Source organism: Triticum aestivum, chromosome 2D, assembly GCF_018294505.1.
Source record: "Triticum aestivum cultivar Chinese Spring chromosome 2D, IWGSC CS RefSeq v2.1, whole genome shotgun sequence".
Taxonomy (NCBI): Eukaryota; Viridiplantae; Streptophyta; class Magnoliopsida; order Poales; family Poaceae; genus Triticum; species Triticum aestivum.
In genome coordinates this window covers 433,585,433-433,606,653 of record NC_057799.1, presented here as the reverse complement: position 1 = coordinate 433,606,653, position 21,221 = coordinate 433,585,433, and the positions used below count along the sequence as shown (strand labels likewise).

The following is a 21,221-nucleotide window of genomic DNA, read 5'->3' as shown; positions in this document are numbered from 1 at the left end:
TATCATCCACATAAGCATGAACATTGCGCCCAATCTGGTTATGAAGACAGTTCTGCACGCAACGCTGATAAGTCGCCTGTGCACTCTTGAGTCCAAAGGGCATAGACACATAGCAGAAGGCTCCAAAGGGAGTGATGAACGCCGTCTTCTCCTGGTCCTTAACTGCCATTTTAATCTGATGATATCCAGAATAAGCATCCAAGAAACTTAAGCGCTCACAACCCGCCGTAGCATCAATGATTTGATCAATACGGGGAAGGGCAAAAGGATCAGCCGGACACGCCTTGTTTAAGTCCGTGTAGTCCACACACATCCGCCAGGTGCCGTTCTTCTTGAGCACGAGCACCGGGTTAGCTAACCACTCTGGGTGAAAGACTTCAACAATAAACCCGGCCGCCAAGAGCCGGGCCACCTCTTCACCAATAGCTTTCCGCCTCTCTTCATTAAACCGCCGAAGGAATTGCCTGACCGGCTTAAATTTCGGATCAACATTGAGAGTGTGCTCAGCGAGTTCTCTAGGTACACCTGGCATGTCAGAAGGTTTCCATGCAAAAATGTCCCTATTCTCACGGATGAACTCGATGAGCGCGCTTTCCTATTTTGGATCCAGATTGGCACTGATGCTAAACTGCTGAGATGAATCACCTGGAACGAAATCAACAAGTTTAGTCTCATCAGCCGACTTAAATTTCATTGCCGGCTCATGCTCCGTAGTCGGCTTTTTCAGAGAGGTCATATCTGTTGGGTCAACATTGTCCTTGTAAAATTTTAACTCCTCTGTTGCACAAACAGATTCTGCATAAGCTGCATCGCCTTCCTCACACTCCAAGGCCACCTTCCGGCTGCCATGAACCGTAATGGTCCCATTGAGACCCGGCATCTTGAGCTGTAAATACACGTAACACGGCCGTGCCATGAACTTGGCGTAAGCCGGCCGCCCAAATATGGCATGATACGGGCTTCTTATCTTGACCACCTCAAAGGTCAATTTTTCCACCCTGTAGTTGTGCTCGTCTCCAAAGGCCACTTCCAACTCGATCTTGCCGACTGGATAAGCCGACTTACCAGGTACCACACCATGGAAAATAGCGTTTGACTGGCTAAGGTTCTTATCAATCAACCCCATACGACGGAAAGTCTCATAATAGAGGATGTTGATGCTACTGCCTCCATCCATGAGCACCTTAGTGAACTTATATCCTCCCACCCGAGGAGCCACCACCAAGGCCAAATGACCCGGATTATCTACCCGGGGAGGTGATCCTCCCTACTCCACACTATGGGCTGCTCAGACCATCATAAATAGCGTGGAACCGCCGGCTCAACAGCATTCACAGCCCTCTTATGAAGCTTCTGATCTCGCTTACACAGACTGGTGGTAAATACATGATACTGTCCACCGCTAAGCTGCTTTGGATTGGTCTGATAACCCCCTGCTGCTGTTGATGACCCTGGCCAGACTGCTGATTAAAGCCCCCTTGACCGTTCTGAGGATTAGAATTTGAGCCGCCGCCCGGGCCATGAAAGCCGCCGGCGCCTGAGCCACCGCCCGGGCCATTGTTGCCGTTAAAGGCGTTGGAATTCTTAAAGGCCTTCATGATTGCACAATCCTTCCATAGATGAGTAGCTGGCTTCTCTCTAGAGCCATGCCTTGGACAGGGCTCATTCAACAGCTGCTCCAGCGTCGGGCCTGACCCGCCGGCTCGGGGAGGGGGCCTCCCCTTGCGTCTCTGGCTATTACCCTGTGAGCTGGCGTTGGCCACGAACTCTAGGCTGCCGTCGGCCTTACGCTTGCCACCTCCTTGGTTCCCCGGGTTATGCTGAGGACCCTTGCCATTGCCGTTCTTCTTTCCCTTCCCTGTCCTTTCATCATCTGAAGCGGGGTCCTTGGTACTATCAGAATCGGCGTACTTGACGAGAGCCGCCATCAGCGTACCCATATCATTGCAGTCGCGCTTAAGCCGCCCGAGTTTCATCTTCAGGGGCAGAAAACGACAATTTTGCTCCAACATTAAGACTGCAGAGCCGGCATCCATCTTATCCGATGAATGTATGATCTCTTTGACCCGGCGAACCCAATGTGTCGTAGACTCACCCTCCTGCTGTTTACAGTTAGTCAAATCCACTATTGACATAGACTGCCTACAGGTGTCTTTGAAGTTTTGTATGAACCGGGCCTTCAGCTCAGCCCAAGATCCGATGGAATTCGGCGGTAGCCCTTTCAACCAAGTGCGGGCAGTCCCATCTAGCATCATGGTGAAGTACTTGGCCATCGCCGCTTCACTGACCTCCAGCAGTTCCATGGCCATCTCGTAACTTTCGATCCAGGCTCCGGGTTGTAAGTCAGCCGTGTAATTAGGCACCTTCCTAGGGCCTTTGAAGTCCTTGGGTAGACGTTCATTGCGGAGAGCTGGCACTAAACAAGGGACACCTCCAGTCCTCGTAGGGATACCCACGTCGACGGAAGTCGTCGGATAAGCCGGGGGGGTCTGGTAAGCCGTCAACTGAGGCACCTGCTCCGCCTCTTGCCGCGCTCTGTCTTGGTCTGCTGCGTGAAAGGCTCCGTTATGAGCCGGGCCATGGCCAGGGGGCGGGTCATGGCGTCGGACATTACTTGAGCCGGTCGCTGAGACCATGTGTCTGCTATAACTCGGGCTCCGGCCTGGACGAGGGGTCGAGTGGATCCTGTCCCGGCTGTAAGAGTACGCCTCTTGCTGTGCCAGCGCTGTCTGAAGGAGTTCCCTGACCCGGCGGGTTTCAATAGCCGTTGGAGAGTCGCCGTCAATTGGGAGGGCCGCCAGCCGTGCTGCTGCGGCGACCATGTTCTCCAGCGGGTTAGCATAATGACCCGGTGGTATTGGCACATACTGAGGCGGGGCAGGGTTCACCCGGGGAGGCCCCATCACTTGTGGCTGAACAGGGGTCCCAGACCCGGGCACTATGATCCCTGGCGGGTTACTAGACCCTGCACCTGGCGTGTTGAAGAGGTTTCGAGGATCGTAGACCGGAGGGAGTCGAGATTGGGCCTTTTGATGCCTCCTTCTCATGACCTCATTGGACGCGTTCTGATCCATCGTGAGCCGGAAGGACTGCGCCTGAATCAACTGAGTTTGGGCGTCGAGAGCCGCCCTCTCCGCAGCCATCCTGATCCCTTCCGCTGCCAGATCCTCCTTGGCTTTCACTAGATCTAACTTTAACTGCGCCACCTCCGCGTCATGCTGAGCTTGATCCGCCGGGTCAACCGCGGCGGTCAACAGGGCCGTCATCTTGTCCGTGAGATCCATCAGCACCTGAGCCGGCGAGGGCACCGGGTTTCCCGCCCCAGCAGCAGGGTTCTGAACAGGCTGCGCACCGGCCATGAAGATTCCAACCCGGCTCGGCGGCTCAAACGGGTCCGGAATACTGTCACCATCGGAACAACCCATGAGCCTGCCATCTTGAAGTTGATACAACGAGTTTGACTCATCTGTGGACGACTCGCCGTCAGAGCCGGCGGCCGTCTCATCACCAGATCCAGATCCATCAGAGAGCCCTCCATGGATACATCCCACAAAAGCATGCTTCAAGGCAGGCAGGGCCCGGGCGGGTCGTGCGCGCTGAGCCGTCTCGATGAGATCGGCGCAGAGATCCGGCTCAGGGCCCGGCTCACCAATCTTGCCAATGAAAACATGAATTCCGCCGAAGGGGACCCGGTATCCGTACTCAATTGAGCCGGCGTCGGGGCCCCAGTTTGCATCGTCGATGTAGAGCTTGCCGCGACGACTCTTGGTCATCCGGCCCACAACGTATCCCTTGAGCCCTTCGAAGCTGCCCTTCAAGAACTCAAATCCACCATGCGCTGGCCCCACGGTGGGCGCCAACTGTCGTGGAATTGTCACGGCAGATGTCCTCAAGCTAGGACTTAGTCGTGGAACCATCGCCGCTAGGAAGCTTGAAGGGGTTAAACGGGACAAGGAACACGAGGGTCTATACTGGTTCGGCCCCTTACGGTGAAGGTAAAAGCCTACATCCAGTTGAGGTGGTATTGATTAGGGTTTTGATGGCCAGGGAGCTTAACTGCTATGCCTGGCTCTCGACCAGATCTTTCTTCCCCCTAAACCGCTGCCGGGTCGTCCCCTTATATAGAGAGGTTGACGCCCAGCAGCTCTTAGAGTCCCGGCCGGCTCATAAGAGTGTCCGGCTCGGACTCTCAACTATTCTTGCCTTACACTACAAATTCTACCATAATGACGGTTGTAACTACGGGCCCTAAGCCATCTCCGGGTCTTAAGCCCATCTTTGGCCCACCGTCTTCAAGCTTGGCGCCGGGCTTCACGTGATGACCCTTATGAGTAACCCGGCCCCACCGGGCGGGTGACTCTAAGGTTTATATCCTCAACAGCAGGGGTGTCCCAACTTAGCCCATCATAAGCTCTCACGGTCAACGAAGGATGAACCTTCTCCCGGAAAGACCCGATCAGTCTTGGAATCCCGGTTTACAAGACATTTCGACAATGGTAAAACAAGACCAGCAAAGCCGCCCGAATGTGCCGACAAATCCCGATAGGAGCTGCACATATCTCGTTCTCAGGGCACACCGGATGAACACTACGTACAGCTAAAACCAATCCTCGAGTTTCCCCAAGGTGGCGCTGCAAGGGGCTCTAGTTTGGACCAGCACTCAGAGGAACACTGGCCCGGGGGTTTAAATAAAGATGACCCTCAGGCTCGCGAAAACCCGGGGGAAAAGGCTTAGGCGGCAAATGGTAAAACCAAGGTTGGGCCTTGCTGGAGGAGTTTTATTCAAGGCGAACTGTCAAGGGGGTCCCATAAATCACCCAACCGCTTAAGGAACGCAAACTCAAGGAACATAATACCGGTATGACAGAAACTAGGGCGGCAAGAGTGGAACAAAACACCAGGCATAAGGCCGAGCCTTCCACCCTTTACCAAATATATATAGATGCATTAATATAATAAGAGATATTGTGATATCCCAACATATCCATGTTCCAACATGGAACCAACTTCAACTTCACCTGCAACTAGCAACGCTATAAGAAGGGCTGAGCAAAAGCGGTAACTTAGCCAAACAACGGTTTGCTAGGAAAGGATGGTTAGAGGATGACATGGCAATATGGGAGACATGAAATAGCAAGTGATAGGTAGCGCAGCATGGCAATAGAACGAACAACTAGCAAAGCAAAGATAGAAGCGATATCGAGGGGTAGTCATCTTGCCTGCAAGGTTCTCAGAGTTGTCGAAAGCTTGATCCTCGTAAGCGTACTCAACAGGTTCCTCGTTCACGAACTCGTCTCCCGGCTCTACCCAAAACAAGAACACAAGCAACGGAACCACAATCAATCACGAGAAATGCACAAGCAACATGATGCAAAACATGTATGATATGCAAGATATGATATGCGATGCATATGCGTGCTCCGGAAGGGAAATGATGAACAAGGCAGTAACTTGGCAAACCAAGCATGCCACTGGAAAGATGAGATGATTTTGGTCGAAATCGATATAAAGATCACCGGAAACGGATGCACGGTTTGCAAATGGCAAGCAAAACAAGAATGACACGAATCTGCGATTAACAGCATGATAGCACTTAAAATGCAATAAGTAACAATGCTACAGCACTTGAACATAGCAACAAAGCATATGGCAGTAATCTACAGGAGATGCTTGACAAAAGATGAACACTGAGCTACGGCTAGATCACAACATAACAAGCCCAAACAAGCATGGCAAAAGTGCAAAAGATACCAGGTTCACAGACTTAGTGAAATTACTGGACATGGCAGAAAACAGCATCAGGTAGCAATGTTCAGAGTATGAAATCAACATGCTACAGGAAATTAACATAGCAAAACAAGGCATGGCAGTGTTCTACTAAATGCATATGACAAAAGTCACTTACTGACCATAAGCCAAAAAGGATCAGAAGATATGATGGCAAGCATGTAAACATAGCAAGTTTCGTTAACAGATTTCAGACTTAGCAGAAAACAGAGCATGGCAGAAACAATAATATGAGGGCATCTTGGTGAGCTTGATACACTCACCACGAGGCAATGCATGACAAAACAAGCATGCCCACATCAAGATGGCATGTTTATGAAGCTATCCATGGCAAGAACAAAAGCATAGCATGTATGGATCAACTACAATAAGCTTGGCAAAAATGAATATCACGTAAACAATCTGCCAGAAATATTTTATAGCAAAAGTAGCGCAAGATTGAGTCATGCAATGGTACTCCATAATTGCAAACAAGGGAAGGAATGGATCAATTACAACAATATATACAAAAGATCCTTAATGAACATCTCCAAAATATGCATGGATCTCTCTGTAGCATCAAGTTTACATGGCAACAAAATAACAGCAGACAAAGACTTGGAGAAATTACTAAGTCCCTGAAATCAGAAACATTACGGGGCCTAGTTTGCATACTTGTTCTAGTCACCATAGAGATCACAAAAATACAAGGCATACACTACTGGAAATATGGCATGGCATACAACAAAACACATGTAGAGCTCATGCCCAAAAGATGCACGGATTAAAAGATAAAAAAATGACAAATCTCCAAGTTCTGCTAAGAACCAGCAGATAACAGCAACTAGCACTCTTGCAACAGAGATTTTGGCATCAAGATGGCCTCTAATGAACATGGTGCAATTGAACAAAATGTAGAGCATCACGAGACGAACATTTTGATATATTAAACGCACGAAACGGGGCTATATGCAGAGCGTTACGCAATGTTGAACAAGTGCAAGTACTGAAATAATGCAAGACTTAGAAAATTCGGGGGGGGGGGGGTCTCGGGTCAACCTCGAGCGTTGACCCAGATCGGATCGAGGCCGGGCTAGGGTTCCCGAGCGGCGGCGCGGGCGGCTCGCCGGAGAAGACGGCCGGCGGGAGAGGAGAAGGGCGAGGGAGACCGGAGGGGTCGGAGGAAGACGGCGTGGCATCGGGGCCCCGCGGGCTCGCGCCGGCGACGGGTGGTCGGGGCGGCGACCGGAGTGCGGCGGCGGAGCTTCGCGCGGGCGCCGGGCCGGCGATGGCGGCGGCGGCGGCCGGTCGGGGGCGGCGGGGAGGAGGGCGCCGGCTCGGGCTCGCGGGCCGGGAGGGCTCCCCGCGGGCTCGGGCGGGTCGGCGGCGACGGCGAAGGCGGCGGTGACACGTGGCGGCGGCGGTGGAAACGGACGTGTCCGTCGGTGGACGATTTTGTCCGGCGGCGCGGGGGAACGAGGTTAGGGTTTCATCTGCGGATGTATTTCGGGAGAGATGCCTATTTATAGGTAGAGGGAGCTAGGAGAGTCCAAATGAGGTGCGGTTTTCGCCCACACGATCGTGATCGAACGACCTACAGCATGGAAGAGAGTTTGGTGGGTTTTGGGCTGGTTTTGAGGGGGGTTTTGCTGGAACACACAGATGGACTCTGCGGATGCCCGGTTAACCGTTGGAGTACCAAACGACCTCCAAATGGAACGAAACTTGACCGGTGGTCTACCGGTGGTATACCAAGGCCACTTGACAAGCATCGGTCCATTCCGAGAACGTTTGACACCCGCTCACGAAAGAAAACAAGAGGGGTGCACCGGAGGAGATGGGAACGCCGGATTGCAAAACGGACAACGGGGAAAATGTTCGGATGCAAGAGACGAACACGTATGCAAATGCAATGCACATGACGACATGATATGAAATGCATGACATGAACAAAATGCAAAACGAAAGACAAAACCCGACCACGGAGGGAATACCATAGCACATAGCCGAAAATGGCAAGAGTTGGAGTTACAAATATGGAAAGTTACATGCGGGGTGTTACAGAACCAGTCTCGCGTAAGCGTACGCGTAATGTCGGTCCGGGCCACTTCATCCAATAATACCGCCGAATCAAAGTATGACATGCTGGTAAGCAGTATGACTAGTATCGCCCACAACTCACTTGTGTTCTACTCATGCATATAACATCTACGCATAAACCTGGCTCTAATACCACTCTTGGGGAACGTAGTAATTTCAAAAAAATTCCTACGCACATGCAAGATCATGGTGATGCATAGCAACGAGTGGGGAGAGTGTTGTCCACGTACCCTCGTAGACCGTAAGCGGAAGCGTTATGACAACGCGGTTGATGTAGTCGTACGTCTTCACGATCGACCGATCCTAGTACCGAACGTACGGCACCTCCGCGATCTGCACATGTTCAGCTCGGTGACGTCCCACGAACTCATGATCCAGTAGAGCTTCGCGGGAGAGTTTCGTCAGCACGATGGCATGATGACAGTGATGATGAAGCTACCGACGCAGGGCTTCGCCTAAGCACTGCTACGATATGACTGAGGTGAAATATGGTGGAGGGGGGCACCGCACACGGCTTGGAACATTCAACTTGTGTGTCTTAGGGTGCCCCCTGCCCCCGTATATAAAGGAGCAAGGGGGGAGGCCGGCAGGCCCATGGTGCGCCCAAGGAGAGGAGGAATCCTCCTCCTATTAGGAGTAGGATTCATCCTTTCCTAGTCCTACTAGGAAGGAGGAAGGGGGGAGGAAAGAGAGGGAGAGGGAGAGGGAGAGGGAAAGAGGGGCCGCGCCCCCCTGCCCTAGTCCAATTCGGACTCCCCTTGGGAGGGGGCGTGCCACCTCCTGGGCTGCTGCCCTCTCTCTCCCCTAAGGCCCACTAAGGCCCAATACTTCCCCGGGGGGTTCCGGTAACCCCTTCGGCACTCCGGTTTTCTCCGAAATCACCCGGAACACTTCCGGTGTCCGAATATAGCCGTCCAATATATCAATCTTTATGTCTCGACCATTTCGAGACTCCTCATCATGTCCGTGATCACATCCGGGACTCCGAACTATCTTCGGTACATCAAAACACATAAACTCATAATACCGATCGTCACCGAACGTTAAGCGTGCGGACCCTACGGGTTTGAGAACTATGTAGACATGACCGAGACTCATCTCCGGTCAATAAACAATAGCGGAACCTGGATGCTCACATTGGTTCCTACATATTCTACGAAGATCTTCATCGGTCGAACCGCATAACAACATACGTTGTTCCCTTTGTCAACGGTATGTTACTTGCCCGAGATTCGATCGTCGGTATCTCAATACCTAGTTCAATCTCGTTACCGGCAAGTCTCTTTACTCGTTATGTAATGCATCATCCCGCAACTAACTCATTAGTCACATTGCTTGCAAGGCTTATATTGATGTGCATTATCGAGAGGGCAAAGAGATACCTCTCCGACAATCGGAGTGACAAATCCTAATCTTGATCTATGCCAACTCAACAAGTACCATTGGAGACACCTGTAGAGCACCTTTATAATCACCCAGTTACGTTGTGACGTTTGGTAGCACACAAAGTGTTCCTCCGGTATTCGGGAGTTGCATAATCTCATAGTCATAGGAACATGTATAAGTCATGAAGAAAGCAATAGCAATACACTAAACGATCAAGTGCTAAGCTAACGGAATGGGTCAAGTCAATCACATCATTCTCTAATGATGCGATCCCGTTAATCAAATGACAAATCATGTCTATGGTTAGGAAACTTAACCATCTTTGATTCAACGAGCTAGTCAAGTAGAGGCATACTAGTGACACTCTGTTTGTCTATGTATTCACATATGTACTAAGTTTCCGGTTAATACAATTCTAGCATGAATAATAAACATTTAGCATGATATAAGGAAATATAAATAACAACTTTATTATTGCCTCTAGGGCATATTTCCTTCATGAATGACATATTGTTGATCGGAAATAATGTAGAATTTTTCTAGAAAGCATAAAGGAGTGTTTGAAAGGAGTTTTTCAAAGAAAGACCTTGGTGAAGCTGCTTACATATTGGGCATCAAGATCTATAGTGATAGATCAAGACGCTTGATAAGTTTTTTCATTGAGTACATACCTTGACAAGATTTTGAAGTAGTTCAAAATGGAACAGTCAAAGAAGGAGTTCTTGCCTGTGTTGCAAGGTGTAAAGTTGAGTAAAGACTCAAAACCCGACCACGGCAGAAAATAGAAAAAGAATGAAAAGTCATTCCCTATGCCTCAGTCATAGGTTCTATAAAATATGCTATGTTGTCTACCAGACCTATTGTGTACCTCACCATGAGTTTGGCAAGAGGGTACAATAGTGATCCAGGAGTGGATCACTGGACAGTGGTCAAAATTATCCTTAGTGGAATAAGGAAGTGTTTCTCGGTTATGAAGGTGACAAAGAGTTCGTCGTAGAGTTACGTCGATGCAAGCTTTGACACCGATCTGGATGACTCTAAGTCTCGATCTAGATACATATTGAAAGTGGGAGCAATTAGCTATAGTGGCTCCATGTAGAGTATTGTAGACATAGAAATTTGCAAAATACATATGGATCTGAATGTTGCAGGCCCGTAGACTAAAATTTCTCTCACAGGCTTAACTTGATTATACGTTATTGCTCTTGGGTGTTAATCACATAGCGTTGTAAACTAGATTACTGACTCTAGTAAACCTTTTGAGTGTAGGTCACATGATGTGAACTATGGGTATTAATCACATAAAGATGTGAACTATTGGTGTTAAATCACATGGCGATGTGAACTAGATTATTGACTCTAGTGCAAGTGGGAGACTCAAGGAAATATGCCCTAGAGGCAATAATGATGTTGTTATCTATATTTCCTTATATCATGATAAATGTTTATTATTCAATGCTAGAATTGTATTAATCGAAAACTTAGTACATGTGTGAATACATAGACAAACAGAGTGTCCCTAGTATGCCTCTACTAGACTAGCTCGTTAATCAAAGATGGTTAAGTTTCCTAGCCATAGACATGTGTTGTCATTTGATGAACGGGATCACATCATTAGAGAATGATGTGATGGACAAGACCCATCCGTTAGCTTAGCACTATGATCGTTTAGTTTATTGCTATTGCTTTCTTCATGACTTATACATGTTCCTGTGACTATGAGATTATTCAACTCCCGAATACCGGAGGAACACTTAGTGTGCTATCAAATGTCACAACGTAACTGGGTGATTATAAAAATTCTCTAGAGGTGTCTACGATGGTGTTTGTTGAGTTGGCATAGATCGAGATTAGGATTTGTCACTCCGATTGTCGGAGAGGTATCTCTGGGCCCTCTCGGTAATGCACATCACTATAAGCCTTGCAAGCAATGTGACTAATGAGTTAGTTGTGGGATGATGCATTACAGAACGAGTAAAGAGACTTGCCGGTAATGAGATTGAACTAGGTATGGTGATACCGACGATCGAATCTCGGGCAAGTAACATACCGATGACAAAGGGAACAACGTATGTTGTTGTGCGGTTTGACCGATAAAGATCTTCGTAGAATATGTAGGAGCCAATATGAGCATCCAGGTTCCGCTATTGGTTATTGACCGGAGATGTGTCTCGGTCATGTCTACATAGTTCTCGAACCCGTAGGGTCCGCACGCTTAACGTTCGATGACGATTCGTATTATGAGTTTATGTGATTTGATGTATCGAAGGTTGTTCGGAGTCCCGGATGAGATCATGGACATGACGAGGAGTCTCGAAATGGTCGAGACATAAAGATTCATATATTGGAAGGCTACATTCGGACACTGAAATGGTTCGGGTCGTTTCGGATAAGTTTCGGAGTACTAGGGGTTACCGGACCCCCCTCCCGGGAAGTTATTGGGCCACATGGGCCTAGTGGTGGAAGAGAGGAGGCAGGACAAGGTGTGGTGCGCCCTCCTAGCCCAAACCGAATTGGACTAGGGCTAGGGGGCCGGCCCTCCTTTCCTTCTCTCCTCCCTCTCCTTCCCCCTTCTCCTTGTGGAAGTAGGAAGGGGGGGGCGAATCCTACTTGGAGAAGGACTCCCCCCCTTGGGCGCTCCTCCTCCTGGCCGGCCTCCTCCTCCCTCCCTCCTTTATATACATGGGGAGGGGGCACCCAAAGACACAACAGACAATCTCTTAGCCGTGTGTGGTGCCCCCCTCCATAGTTTTACACCTCGGTCATATCGTCGTAGTGCTTAGGCGAAGCCCTGCGCCGGTAACTTCATCGTCATCGTCACCACGCCGTCGTGCTGACGGAACTCTCCCTCGGCCTCAGCTGGATCAAGAGTTCGAGGGACGTCACCAAGTTGAATGTGTGCAGATCGCGGAGGTGCCGTGCCTTCGGTACTTGATCAGTTGGATCGTGAAGACGTTCGACTACATCAACCGCGTTACTAAACGCTTCCGCTTTCGGTCTACGAGGGTACGTGGACACACTCTCCCCGCTCGTTGCTATGCTTCTCCTAGATAGATCTTGCGTGATCGTAGGAAAATTTTGAAATACTACGTTCCCCAACATAACCATCGAAGCCGCACACCTACACGATGCGTCGCCGTCAACCTTGCCAGAAACCACCGTCGACCTCTACATGTAGCACCCACCGAGGCACCACACGCCTCCAACGTCAGTCATGGTGTTGCCAGTGCGGCCACCACAACAGAGCCAAAATTGAGAGCCCCCAACGACACGCCACCAAGCGACGTCACGTCATGCACACACCAGATCCAGGTCGAGAGCCCCGGAACAACGCCGCAGCCAGACGACCACCCTGTCGATGAAGCCGTCAGCCGCCTGCCGTCGAGCACGGCCGTCAAAACATGCAGCCTTGGCCACCCCCCAAACTGCCGCCATGTCCTCACATAATGAACAAGAGCATCTCTAACAAATCCCCTAAAATACTTTATAGGAGTAAAATTTCACTTTTCCTCCACTAAACTGCACCTAACCGTTCCCCTAAAGTTTTAGAGGAGTAAAATTTATCCTCCTAAGCCACCTGACTCTTATATTTACTCGGCCGCCCACCCATGGAGTAAAAAAAATCCCCACCCCGGCCGCACCCACCCCATCCTGTGCTGCATCCACTCTAGCGCCACTCTACTTGCCTCCACCGACCACCCCGTGCTACCGCCTACCGCTGACACCCAGTAGCCCCTACCGCGTCCTTCCCCAATTCGATTTGGTCCTTTCTCATCGGAGGCGGCGACTAAATCAACAAATCTACGATCGGCGCCGCCATCGTCGGATTCGACGCTCCTCAGTCGCCGGCGCCGACACGTTTTGGTTGGATTCAGTGAGGACCGACTCGCGCAAGCCCCTCAACCGCTCTACACCACTTGTCGGTATGTCATCCTCTCGACGCTCGCACCTCACCCGTCGACCGACCACCGACACAGCCACGTCCGACCGTCGACCGGAATCAGCACTCGCCCAGCAGCTCGGTGGCTTGCCGCTGCCAGTCATCAAGTGCCATTGCCTGCGGCTGGTGCCGCGCCTAGTTTAGAGCAGGCTGAAACATCCTGGATGGGTGTTCTAAAAATGCGGAAAGGACAGAAGAGTGCCATTTTATACGGTTGTTCTTCAGATTCGTCGTAATTTGAAACTCATTGTTTGTTCAAAAATGTATGTAGGATGGATGTAAATTTTGGTATTGGCAAGAAGAGTATATTGATGCATCGGTGGCGAAAAATTCACTAGATGTTCGTGCACTACTTGCTAGAGACGAAACTAGAGAGGATGCAATGTCCAAGTTTAAGGAGACGGAGAACAAGAAGAAGTGTACAATCCCGAGAAGCCAATAGAGAAAAGCAACAATGTCAGCAGTGAAGAGATAAAGAAAGCGTTGATGGACTAGTAGGAGCTGTTAGAGAAGTTGTGTTTCTATTGAAGTGTGTAGTTCTTTTTGTGATCGGTTCTCTTATCGAAGAATTGGTGAAGTATGTATCCAATATGTTATTTAATAAAATAATAAAGTAGTGAAGTTTATGCCTTCGGTCAAAAATTGAACTAATTTGGCAAAATGATATTTTACTCCGTTAAACTTAAGGGATCAATTATGAACGATACCCTTTTAGGGACGCAAATATATACTTTACTAAAGAATACTCGGCCGTATGCTTCTCTAAATTATAAGTGATCGGCTAGAGATGCTCTAAGTTGAAATTTGTTTTTAAGTTTCCCTAAAAGAAATTTGTTTTTAAGCTGAGGGCGATATTTTAGTGATTTTATTAGAAGGTTATATTTTATTTTATTTTGAAATTAGTATTGAAAATTGAACCGAGCAAAATCAATCAGACTGAAGATAGAAAAGCCCTACATCCTATAACAAACACGCCCTTAAACCTTAGCTGCAGCTCGCCTCTGGTCTCCCTCGTTTCCTTTCCCCGGAACTCCTCAATTCGGGCGCTCGATTCCTGGCTTCGCCTAGCGCCGATCTCACCTATTGTTCACACATGACTGCTTGGAAGCAGACCGCATCCATGGGCGCCGCCGCCACGGACGAGGCCGACAGCAAGTAAGAATCAAAACTGAATCTTGTTTCTGTGATGCAAGAGACATCCCTAGTTTTGTTGCGTCGAGCCGCCGATCCATAACCTTGGATTCCTATGCAGGTCGGCAGCAAAGAGCGATGGAGCGGAGGAGCGGAAGCCCCCGACCAAGTGCAAGAAGGGGAAGAAGGCCAAGGGCAAGTAAGAATCCAATCGATTTGTGTGATGCAATAGAGGTTAATTTTGGTGCGTCGACCCATGTCCTTTTCGATGTTCCACGCAGGTTGGCGGTGAAGAGCGATGGAGCGGAGAAGCCGAAGACCCATGACCTTTCCGATGTTACACTGGGGTTGGCGGTGATGAGCATTGCAGAGGATGAAGCGCTCGCCCTGCGCACCTACCAGTGAGATTAGATCCTCCACGTTTTTTCAGATTGTTGTTCAGTTTTTTGCTTTTCTCGACGGCGCTGATCTGACCATGATTTGGTTAGGACTTAGGAACCTGTTCTGGATAAAGTACTTCAAAGACGTCTGTGACAGGCCGTCCGTAGATGCTGTCAGTTCGACCCTTCCATGCCTCCTTACCTCTATCAGAAGGCATAATGATTTGTTTCCATCGTTTCGTGGATGAATTGATAATTTGTGTCTCGTGGAAACCTTTCAGATTAGAAAGCAAGCTGCTGAAAACTGGAAATTCTTTAACGATTCGGTAAGACAGCTTTTAATCTTCTGTAACTTTTGCCGTGCTGATTTGTTGTTCACACATACATGGATGGATCTGTGTTGCAGGACAAGGCCCCTTATGTAGCCAAGGCCCGTGAGGTCAAAATAGGCATGGCTCGGATTGCTGAGTTCAAGAAGGTTGAGACCTTTTGCCACGAGGTCAATGACGGGCACTGCCTGGTTAACTGGCAAAAGGCATTGGAAGGGGCCCGTGAGGTCAAATAGGCATTGACCACGCGCGTCCTTGTCAATGGAAGGCACGGCCACTTCATCCCCCACGCAAAAGGCCTCCATCAGGGCGATCCGGTGTCTCCCATGCTCTTCACCTTGGTGATCGGCGTCCTCAACTCCCTCCTGCAGCATGCCACGGGTTTGGGCATCCTTCGGCGCCTCACCCCACGCCACGTCGCCCCCAGCGTGTCCCTCTACGCTGATGACGTCGTCCTCTTCTGTCATCCGGACAGGACCGAGCTGACGGCGGTGCACGCCATCCTGCAAGCTTTCGGGCAGGCATCGGGACTTTACACGAATTTCGCCAAGTGCTCCGCCACCCCTATTCATTGCAACAATGACGAGACGACCTGCATCGCCGCCGTGCTGTCATGCCCCATCGCCAACTTCCCCATCTCCTACCTGGGCCTCCTCCTCTCGGTGCGCAAGGTCCCGGCCTCGGCTCTACAACCTTTGGTGGACCGCCTGGTCAAGAAGCTCTCCACTTGGCGCGCCACCATGCTCTCCAGGGGCGAGCGCCTTGCCCTGGTGAGGCATGTGCTCACCGCGATGCCGTCTCACCTCCTCATGGCAATGGCGATCTGCCCACCAGTCCTCAAGCGCATTAACCGCATCATCAGGGACTTCCTTTGGCACGGGCGTCGCGAGGTCAATGGCGGGCACTGCCTGGTTAACTGGCAAAAGGTCTGTCGGCCTCTTGAGTTCGGCGGTCTCGGCGTCCTGGATCTTCGGCGCTTTGGCGTCGCGCTGCGTACGCGATGGTTCTGGCTCCAACGCACGGATACATCGCGCCCCTGGCAGCACCTCAAGCTGCCCGACGATCCGGAGGCTCACGCCGTCTTCCGTGCCTCGACGTCCTGGACTGGGCGACGGGCGCTCCTGCCTCTTTTGGGAAGATCATTGGGTGGATGGCCATTCCATCGCCGAGCTGGCGCCAACCCTCGCCTCCCTTGTCCCACGCCGACGACGCCGTTCCTGCTCCGTCGCTGACAGCCTCCACCTCCGCGCCTGGATCCGCGACATCAGAGGTGCTCTCTCTCCGGTGGCCATGGTTCAGTACTTCGATCTCTGGCGCCGCCTCCAGCATGCCACCCTCTCCGACGAGCCGGACTGCTTGCGCTGGCGCTGGACTGCCAACGGCTGCTACTCCGCCAAGTCTTGCTATGGCGCATTATTCGCTGGTTCCATCCGCGCACCGCACTGGCAGCTCACCTGGAGATCATGGGCCCCCCTTCGGATCAAGTTCTTCGCGTGGTTGGCTCTCCAGGATCGGTGCTGGACTGCTGCGCGCCTGGCTCGCCATGGCCTCCCGCACCACGCACTCTGCCTCTTCTGCGATCAGGGGATGGAGTCCATGGAGCACCTCCTGACGGGCTGCCCCTTCTCGAGGCAAGTTTGGCAGCGCTGTCTCGATTGGTGCACCCCTCAAGTTCATGCGCCGACCGCCGGCTCCTGGTTCCTGGACTGGTGGCACTCCACCACGGCCAATGCCCCGACGGCTCACAGGAAAGGCCTCTCCTCGCTCATCTTGCTCATCGCTTGGTCTATTTGGAGGCACCGCAACCATTGCGTGTTTGATGGCGGCACCCCTTCTGCCGCACAGCTATGCCACGACATCCGCGAAGAAACGAGCTCCTGGATCAAGGCAGGAGCGACTGGGTTAGCTATAATTGCACCATAGGTGCCTGTTTTTTGTTCTGGGGCTGAGCATACCCAGCCTCTATCATGCTCGCGCGAGCGGCTAAGCCATCCCTGTGTACTTAGCGCTCTAGCGCCCCCCCCCCCCCCCCCCCCCCCCCTCCTTGTACACTCTTTTCTACCTTTTAATGAATGATACGCAAGCTTTGCGTATTCGCGAAAAAGAAGGTTGAGACAAAGACCTCGCGCTTTTACCTATTTTTAGACGACTTTACCGTGCTAAGCTAAGCATCCTCTGCAGATATAGAGCTCTTTCATCAGATATATTATTTCCAATAACAATAGATAATCCCTTCTACTTTACCTTTCATTGGAAGAATAATTAAACTATTTGTGTTTGCACACTTAATTTTCTTTCTTGTTGATCCAGCTTCTCCTTGAACTTTTATGGATTTCTTTCCCTTGTAGAAACTGATGTTGACGGAGGAGATGACAAACAAGATGGTGAATCTGAAAATGTGAACACACAAGATCTCTAAGATGTGTCTGAACTCTGAATAGGTGATTTGCACTTTTCATTTTGCTATCTGTGTATCTTTTTGATTGGTTACTCAATTAGCAGGTAATGCATGTTCTCTTGTTTTGTTTTTTAAGGTGTCTGTTGTATGGATTTAATTAATTTCTGAACTAGCTAGTTTTTAGATTTATACATATGGCTATGAGTTAGATACCATGCGCTCCTGCTTTCTACTCTGTGAGCCTCTCATATGCATGTTAATACAAAGTGAGGCTCACATGGCTTGATTATATTGAAAGTTCAGTATTTGTCTCTGATGGAGGCACCCATGGTATCATATATGTTGCCAAAAACAGGAGAACATGATTGTCAGCAATAGAAGTAGAACGTGTGCTGACACATTAACTTAGTTCTATTCTTGTTCATTCAATGTTTCTATTGTTGGTTTTGTCTAGTAATAATGCTGAAATAATTCAGCTTTCGTTCTGATAACCTTTCTAATTTCCACAATGAGTTAGATATCATAGCTCTCCTGCTTTCTAGTCTGTGAGCATAATTCTCACTTGACTTGAATATCAACCTGAAGCATGGGATCATATATGTTGCCAAAAACATGTGAACATGATTGTCAACTACATAAATAAACTGATATTGTTCGGTCAGTATCTCTATTGTTGGTTTTGTCCAGTAATGCTGAACGATTCAGCTTTGGGTAAATTTGTGTTATAATTTTCACAATTTTCAAGTTAACTCAAGTCATGCAAAAATTGTGAGATATAACTTTGTCAACTTTTCCATTAATGGGCAGTAGAAGTTTCTTTTTATTATTTCCACATTGGTTTATATTGGTGCAATACCATTGAGCAGTGTCTACCTTATGTGAGCGTCATGCCATGGTTTTACTTTTATAGGTGGCATGCTATTGGAATTGGTTTTGTTTTGGCCTTGTAGTTGGCAAGGAAGAAGGAACTAAGCTTAGTGCTGATTAATTTTGTTGTGTTTCTGTTCCGTAGAACAAAACAGTGCTCTTTTGCTATTGCTTACATCTTGTGTCGATAATATCATCCTTTGAACACCACCACACATCACTGATATATCAGTTTCATTTGCTTTTGGCATTTGTTTGTTGTTAATTGCCATGTTATTAGACTGCATATGAGAATGGCAAACTCTTTAGAAATGTAACTGATTGTTTACGTGTTGAAACTTTTACACGTTCCAGCAGAATTATTCATGTGTGAGCACCGGAGTATTGTTTGCTTGCAGAAATGTCTTGGTGGATGGCACAATTACTGCAACCAACTCCACAATCTGATTCTGTCTGGGCCGGCACTTGGAGGGCTGAGATGCAGGTGCAGTTGAAGCTGCCATATGGACAATACTAGTTACTCCCTCCGTCCCAAAATAGTACAAAGTTGAGACACTTATTTTGGGATGGAGGGAGTATTAAATATGTTTGTGCTCCTGGCTTTAGATGTTTAACTCTTTGTAATGTTTGCTTAGTAAGTACTACCACTATGAAAATGTAAGACACTTTTTGGTTTTGCATAGGGCATGAGGGAGGGAGTAATTTTTAACGTCTGTTAACTTATTTCACTATTAGAAACCCTATGATGACATTGTGAGATTGCAAGGGGATGACTGTTCAAGGTGTTTTTTTTAGAGAAGCAGTTCTGCTCTGCTCTGCTCGCTCATCTTCAAGATATTGCTAACAGGTTGCATCAAAAGATGGGTTCTGCTGCAGAGAAACATGTTTGAAATGTGTGTAAGAGAATGGTGATGTTATCTCATGTCTTAGAGCTTTTTGATTGCAGACATGCAGCAATCGATGTACCCTGTTATAACGTTTCGTATAAATAAATTCATTTTCTTTTGATTTTACTGTTCACCTGAGCTCACGTGAGCTCGGGACCAGAACAAGACTTTCGCACATTTATCTTATAATCAGTAAAAACATGTATCAATGGAAGCGCGCACCAACTGCCTCTTGTCTGTGCACAAATTACGTAGTTGTATAGAAAGGCGGCATAGCTCACCTATGAATGTCAGTGACCTGATGGCCACTATTTTCCTCTTGAGGAAGAAAGCACTTTATTAATCAAGAAATATAGTCTTTACAATACCTTTGTAGCTTTGGCAATACATGAAGAAGTCTGCACTCTTTCTCTGCTACCCTATTGCGCTCATACTTTGGCCAGTAGAGCCTCGAGGCATCAATAATACATTGCTTTCAATGAAGTTACATGGGTGGCCGAATGTTAACTAAATTATGAGCCCTTTTACGGTGATTGGGGCGGTACTGGGAGTACTTTCAAGTACTTACCTCTTCGATTTTTATTAGCCGTCCGATCTGGTGGGGGATTAAAAATGAATTAACTTAATTAGTTTAATCAGAGAAGGGCATAATGGTCCAGGGTAAAAAAAAATTCAACCGATCACGTCCACGACCAGAACCACGTCTAGATCTAGTAGCTCGGTCAAGTCCTCCTTCTCGTCCTCTTCCTTCTGTCCGACGAGCCCGGCGAGAGGAACCAATTCACCGTCGTCGGCGTCGTTCTCGTCCTCCTCCTGGTCCCCTTCACTATAAAAGACGTGGTCGGCGGCAGGAAGAAGAATAAGGCGTGACATCTGCGGCGGCAGTGTCGGTGGCGACGGCGGCGGCGGTATAGGAGAAAGCCCCCCACTGATCCCATCGCTTCCGGACTTGCATCTTAAGGTATGAATCGCCTGAATCTCAACTTACTTTGATTCGTAGCCTGCACTTCCTACTTAGATTTGTTTAGTCATCATCGATTTAGGTTTCCCTAGTGCATGCAATTCAATTTAGCAGTACTTACATCTCTGATCACGTCTGATTTTTATTAGCCGTCCGATCTTGCGGGGAATTAAACTTGGGCGTTGATGATTGGTTTCCCTCACATGTCAAACGAGCAAAGTCTTTTCCATGCACTTGTCTTTGCCTATGAGCTATTTTACACCTGCAACATTGATAAACAGAAAGATGTTGATGATTGGTTTCCCTCACATGTCATATGCAGGAAGACATGGCGTATGCAAGTGATGAGAGTATGTTCGAGTATCTAAATGTTGTCAGCAAGATGTTTGATAGTGAGGCTGAAGGCTATGAATTCTACAACAAATATGCTCTTGAAAAAGGTTTTAGTGTGAGGAAAAGCTACGTTGAGTGGGATGGATCCAACAAATACATAATTTTAAGGAAAATTGTGTGTAGTCGTGAAGGGTTTCGCGAAGAGAAGCACATGAAAAGAAAGATGGAAGATAGAAAGAGGAGGCCACGAAGTTTAACTCGTGTTGGGTGTAATGCTAAATTGGTCATTACGAGACAGGAGGAAACCGGTCGGTGGTTTGTCAAGGATTTCATCGATGAGCACAGCCATCCTCTAGCCCCACGGGATCTTTCTTGTCTGCTGCGTTCGCACAGACGAATTAGCGATGAGCAGAAAGCGGACATGGAAAAATGTGGGATCCGCAAATACCGTATTATGGATATTTTGTGCTTTCAATACGGTGGATTTGATAAGGTTGGATGCATAAAGAGGGACATTTATAATACGGTGATCATGCACATGATGGCGAGGCGAGAGCGAGATGTGGATTTTTTCTTCAAGTACTTGGTAGACGAGCATGGCCATCTGAAGGGACTGTTCTGGGCTGATAGTCAATCGCGACTTGACTACGAGGCTTTCGGAGACGTCATTGTTTTCGATAGCACATACAGAACCAACAAATACAATCTGCCATTCGTGCCGTTTGTGGGGTTGAATCACCACC

The 21,221-nt window shown here is 48.8% G+C and overlaps 1 protein-coding gene across 1 annotated transcript; it reads left to right on the top strand.

Annotated features, from left to right (window-relative positions):
- The first annotated feature begins 14,201 nt into the window (after nucleotides 1–14,201).
- On the top strand, nucleotides 14,202–15,286 carry LOC123053657 (uncharacterized). Its single transcript, XM_044477170.1, has 6 exons — nucleotides 14,202–14,347; nucleotides 14,445–14,522; nucleotides 14,605–14,724; nucleotides 14,819–14,876; nucleotides 14,985–15,029; nucleotides 15,110–15,286. The coding sequence occupies exons 1-6, from the start codon at nucleotides 14,286–14,288 to the stop codon at nucleotides 15,266–15,268; spliced, it is 522 nt and encodes a 173-aa protein (XP_044333105.1). The 5' UTR covers nucleotides 14,202–14,285; the 3' UTR covers nucleotides 15,269–15,286.
- The last annotated feature ends 5,935 nt before the right edge of the window (nucleotides 15,287–21,221 follow it).

What these genes read in the sequence shown, in the direction of transcription:
- LOC123053657 (XM_044477170.1), top strand. Translation starts at nt 14,286, where the DNA reads ATGACTGCTTGGAAGCAGACCGCATCCATGGGCGCCGCCGCCACGGAC. An exon ending in GGGAAGAAGGCCAAGGGCAA is followed by an intron (nt 14,523 to 14,604) that starts GTAAGAATCCAA and finishes TGTTCCACGCAG; the next exon opens with GTTGGCGGTGAAGAGCGATG. An exon ending in GGAAATTCTTTAACGATTCG is followed by an intron (nt 15,030 to 15,109) that starts GTAAGACAGCTT and finishes TCTGTGTTGCAG; the next exon opens with GACAAGGCCCCTTATGTAGC.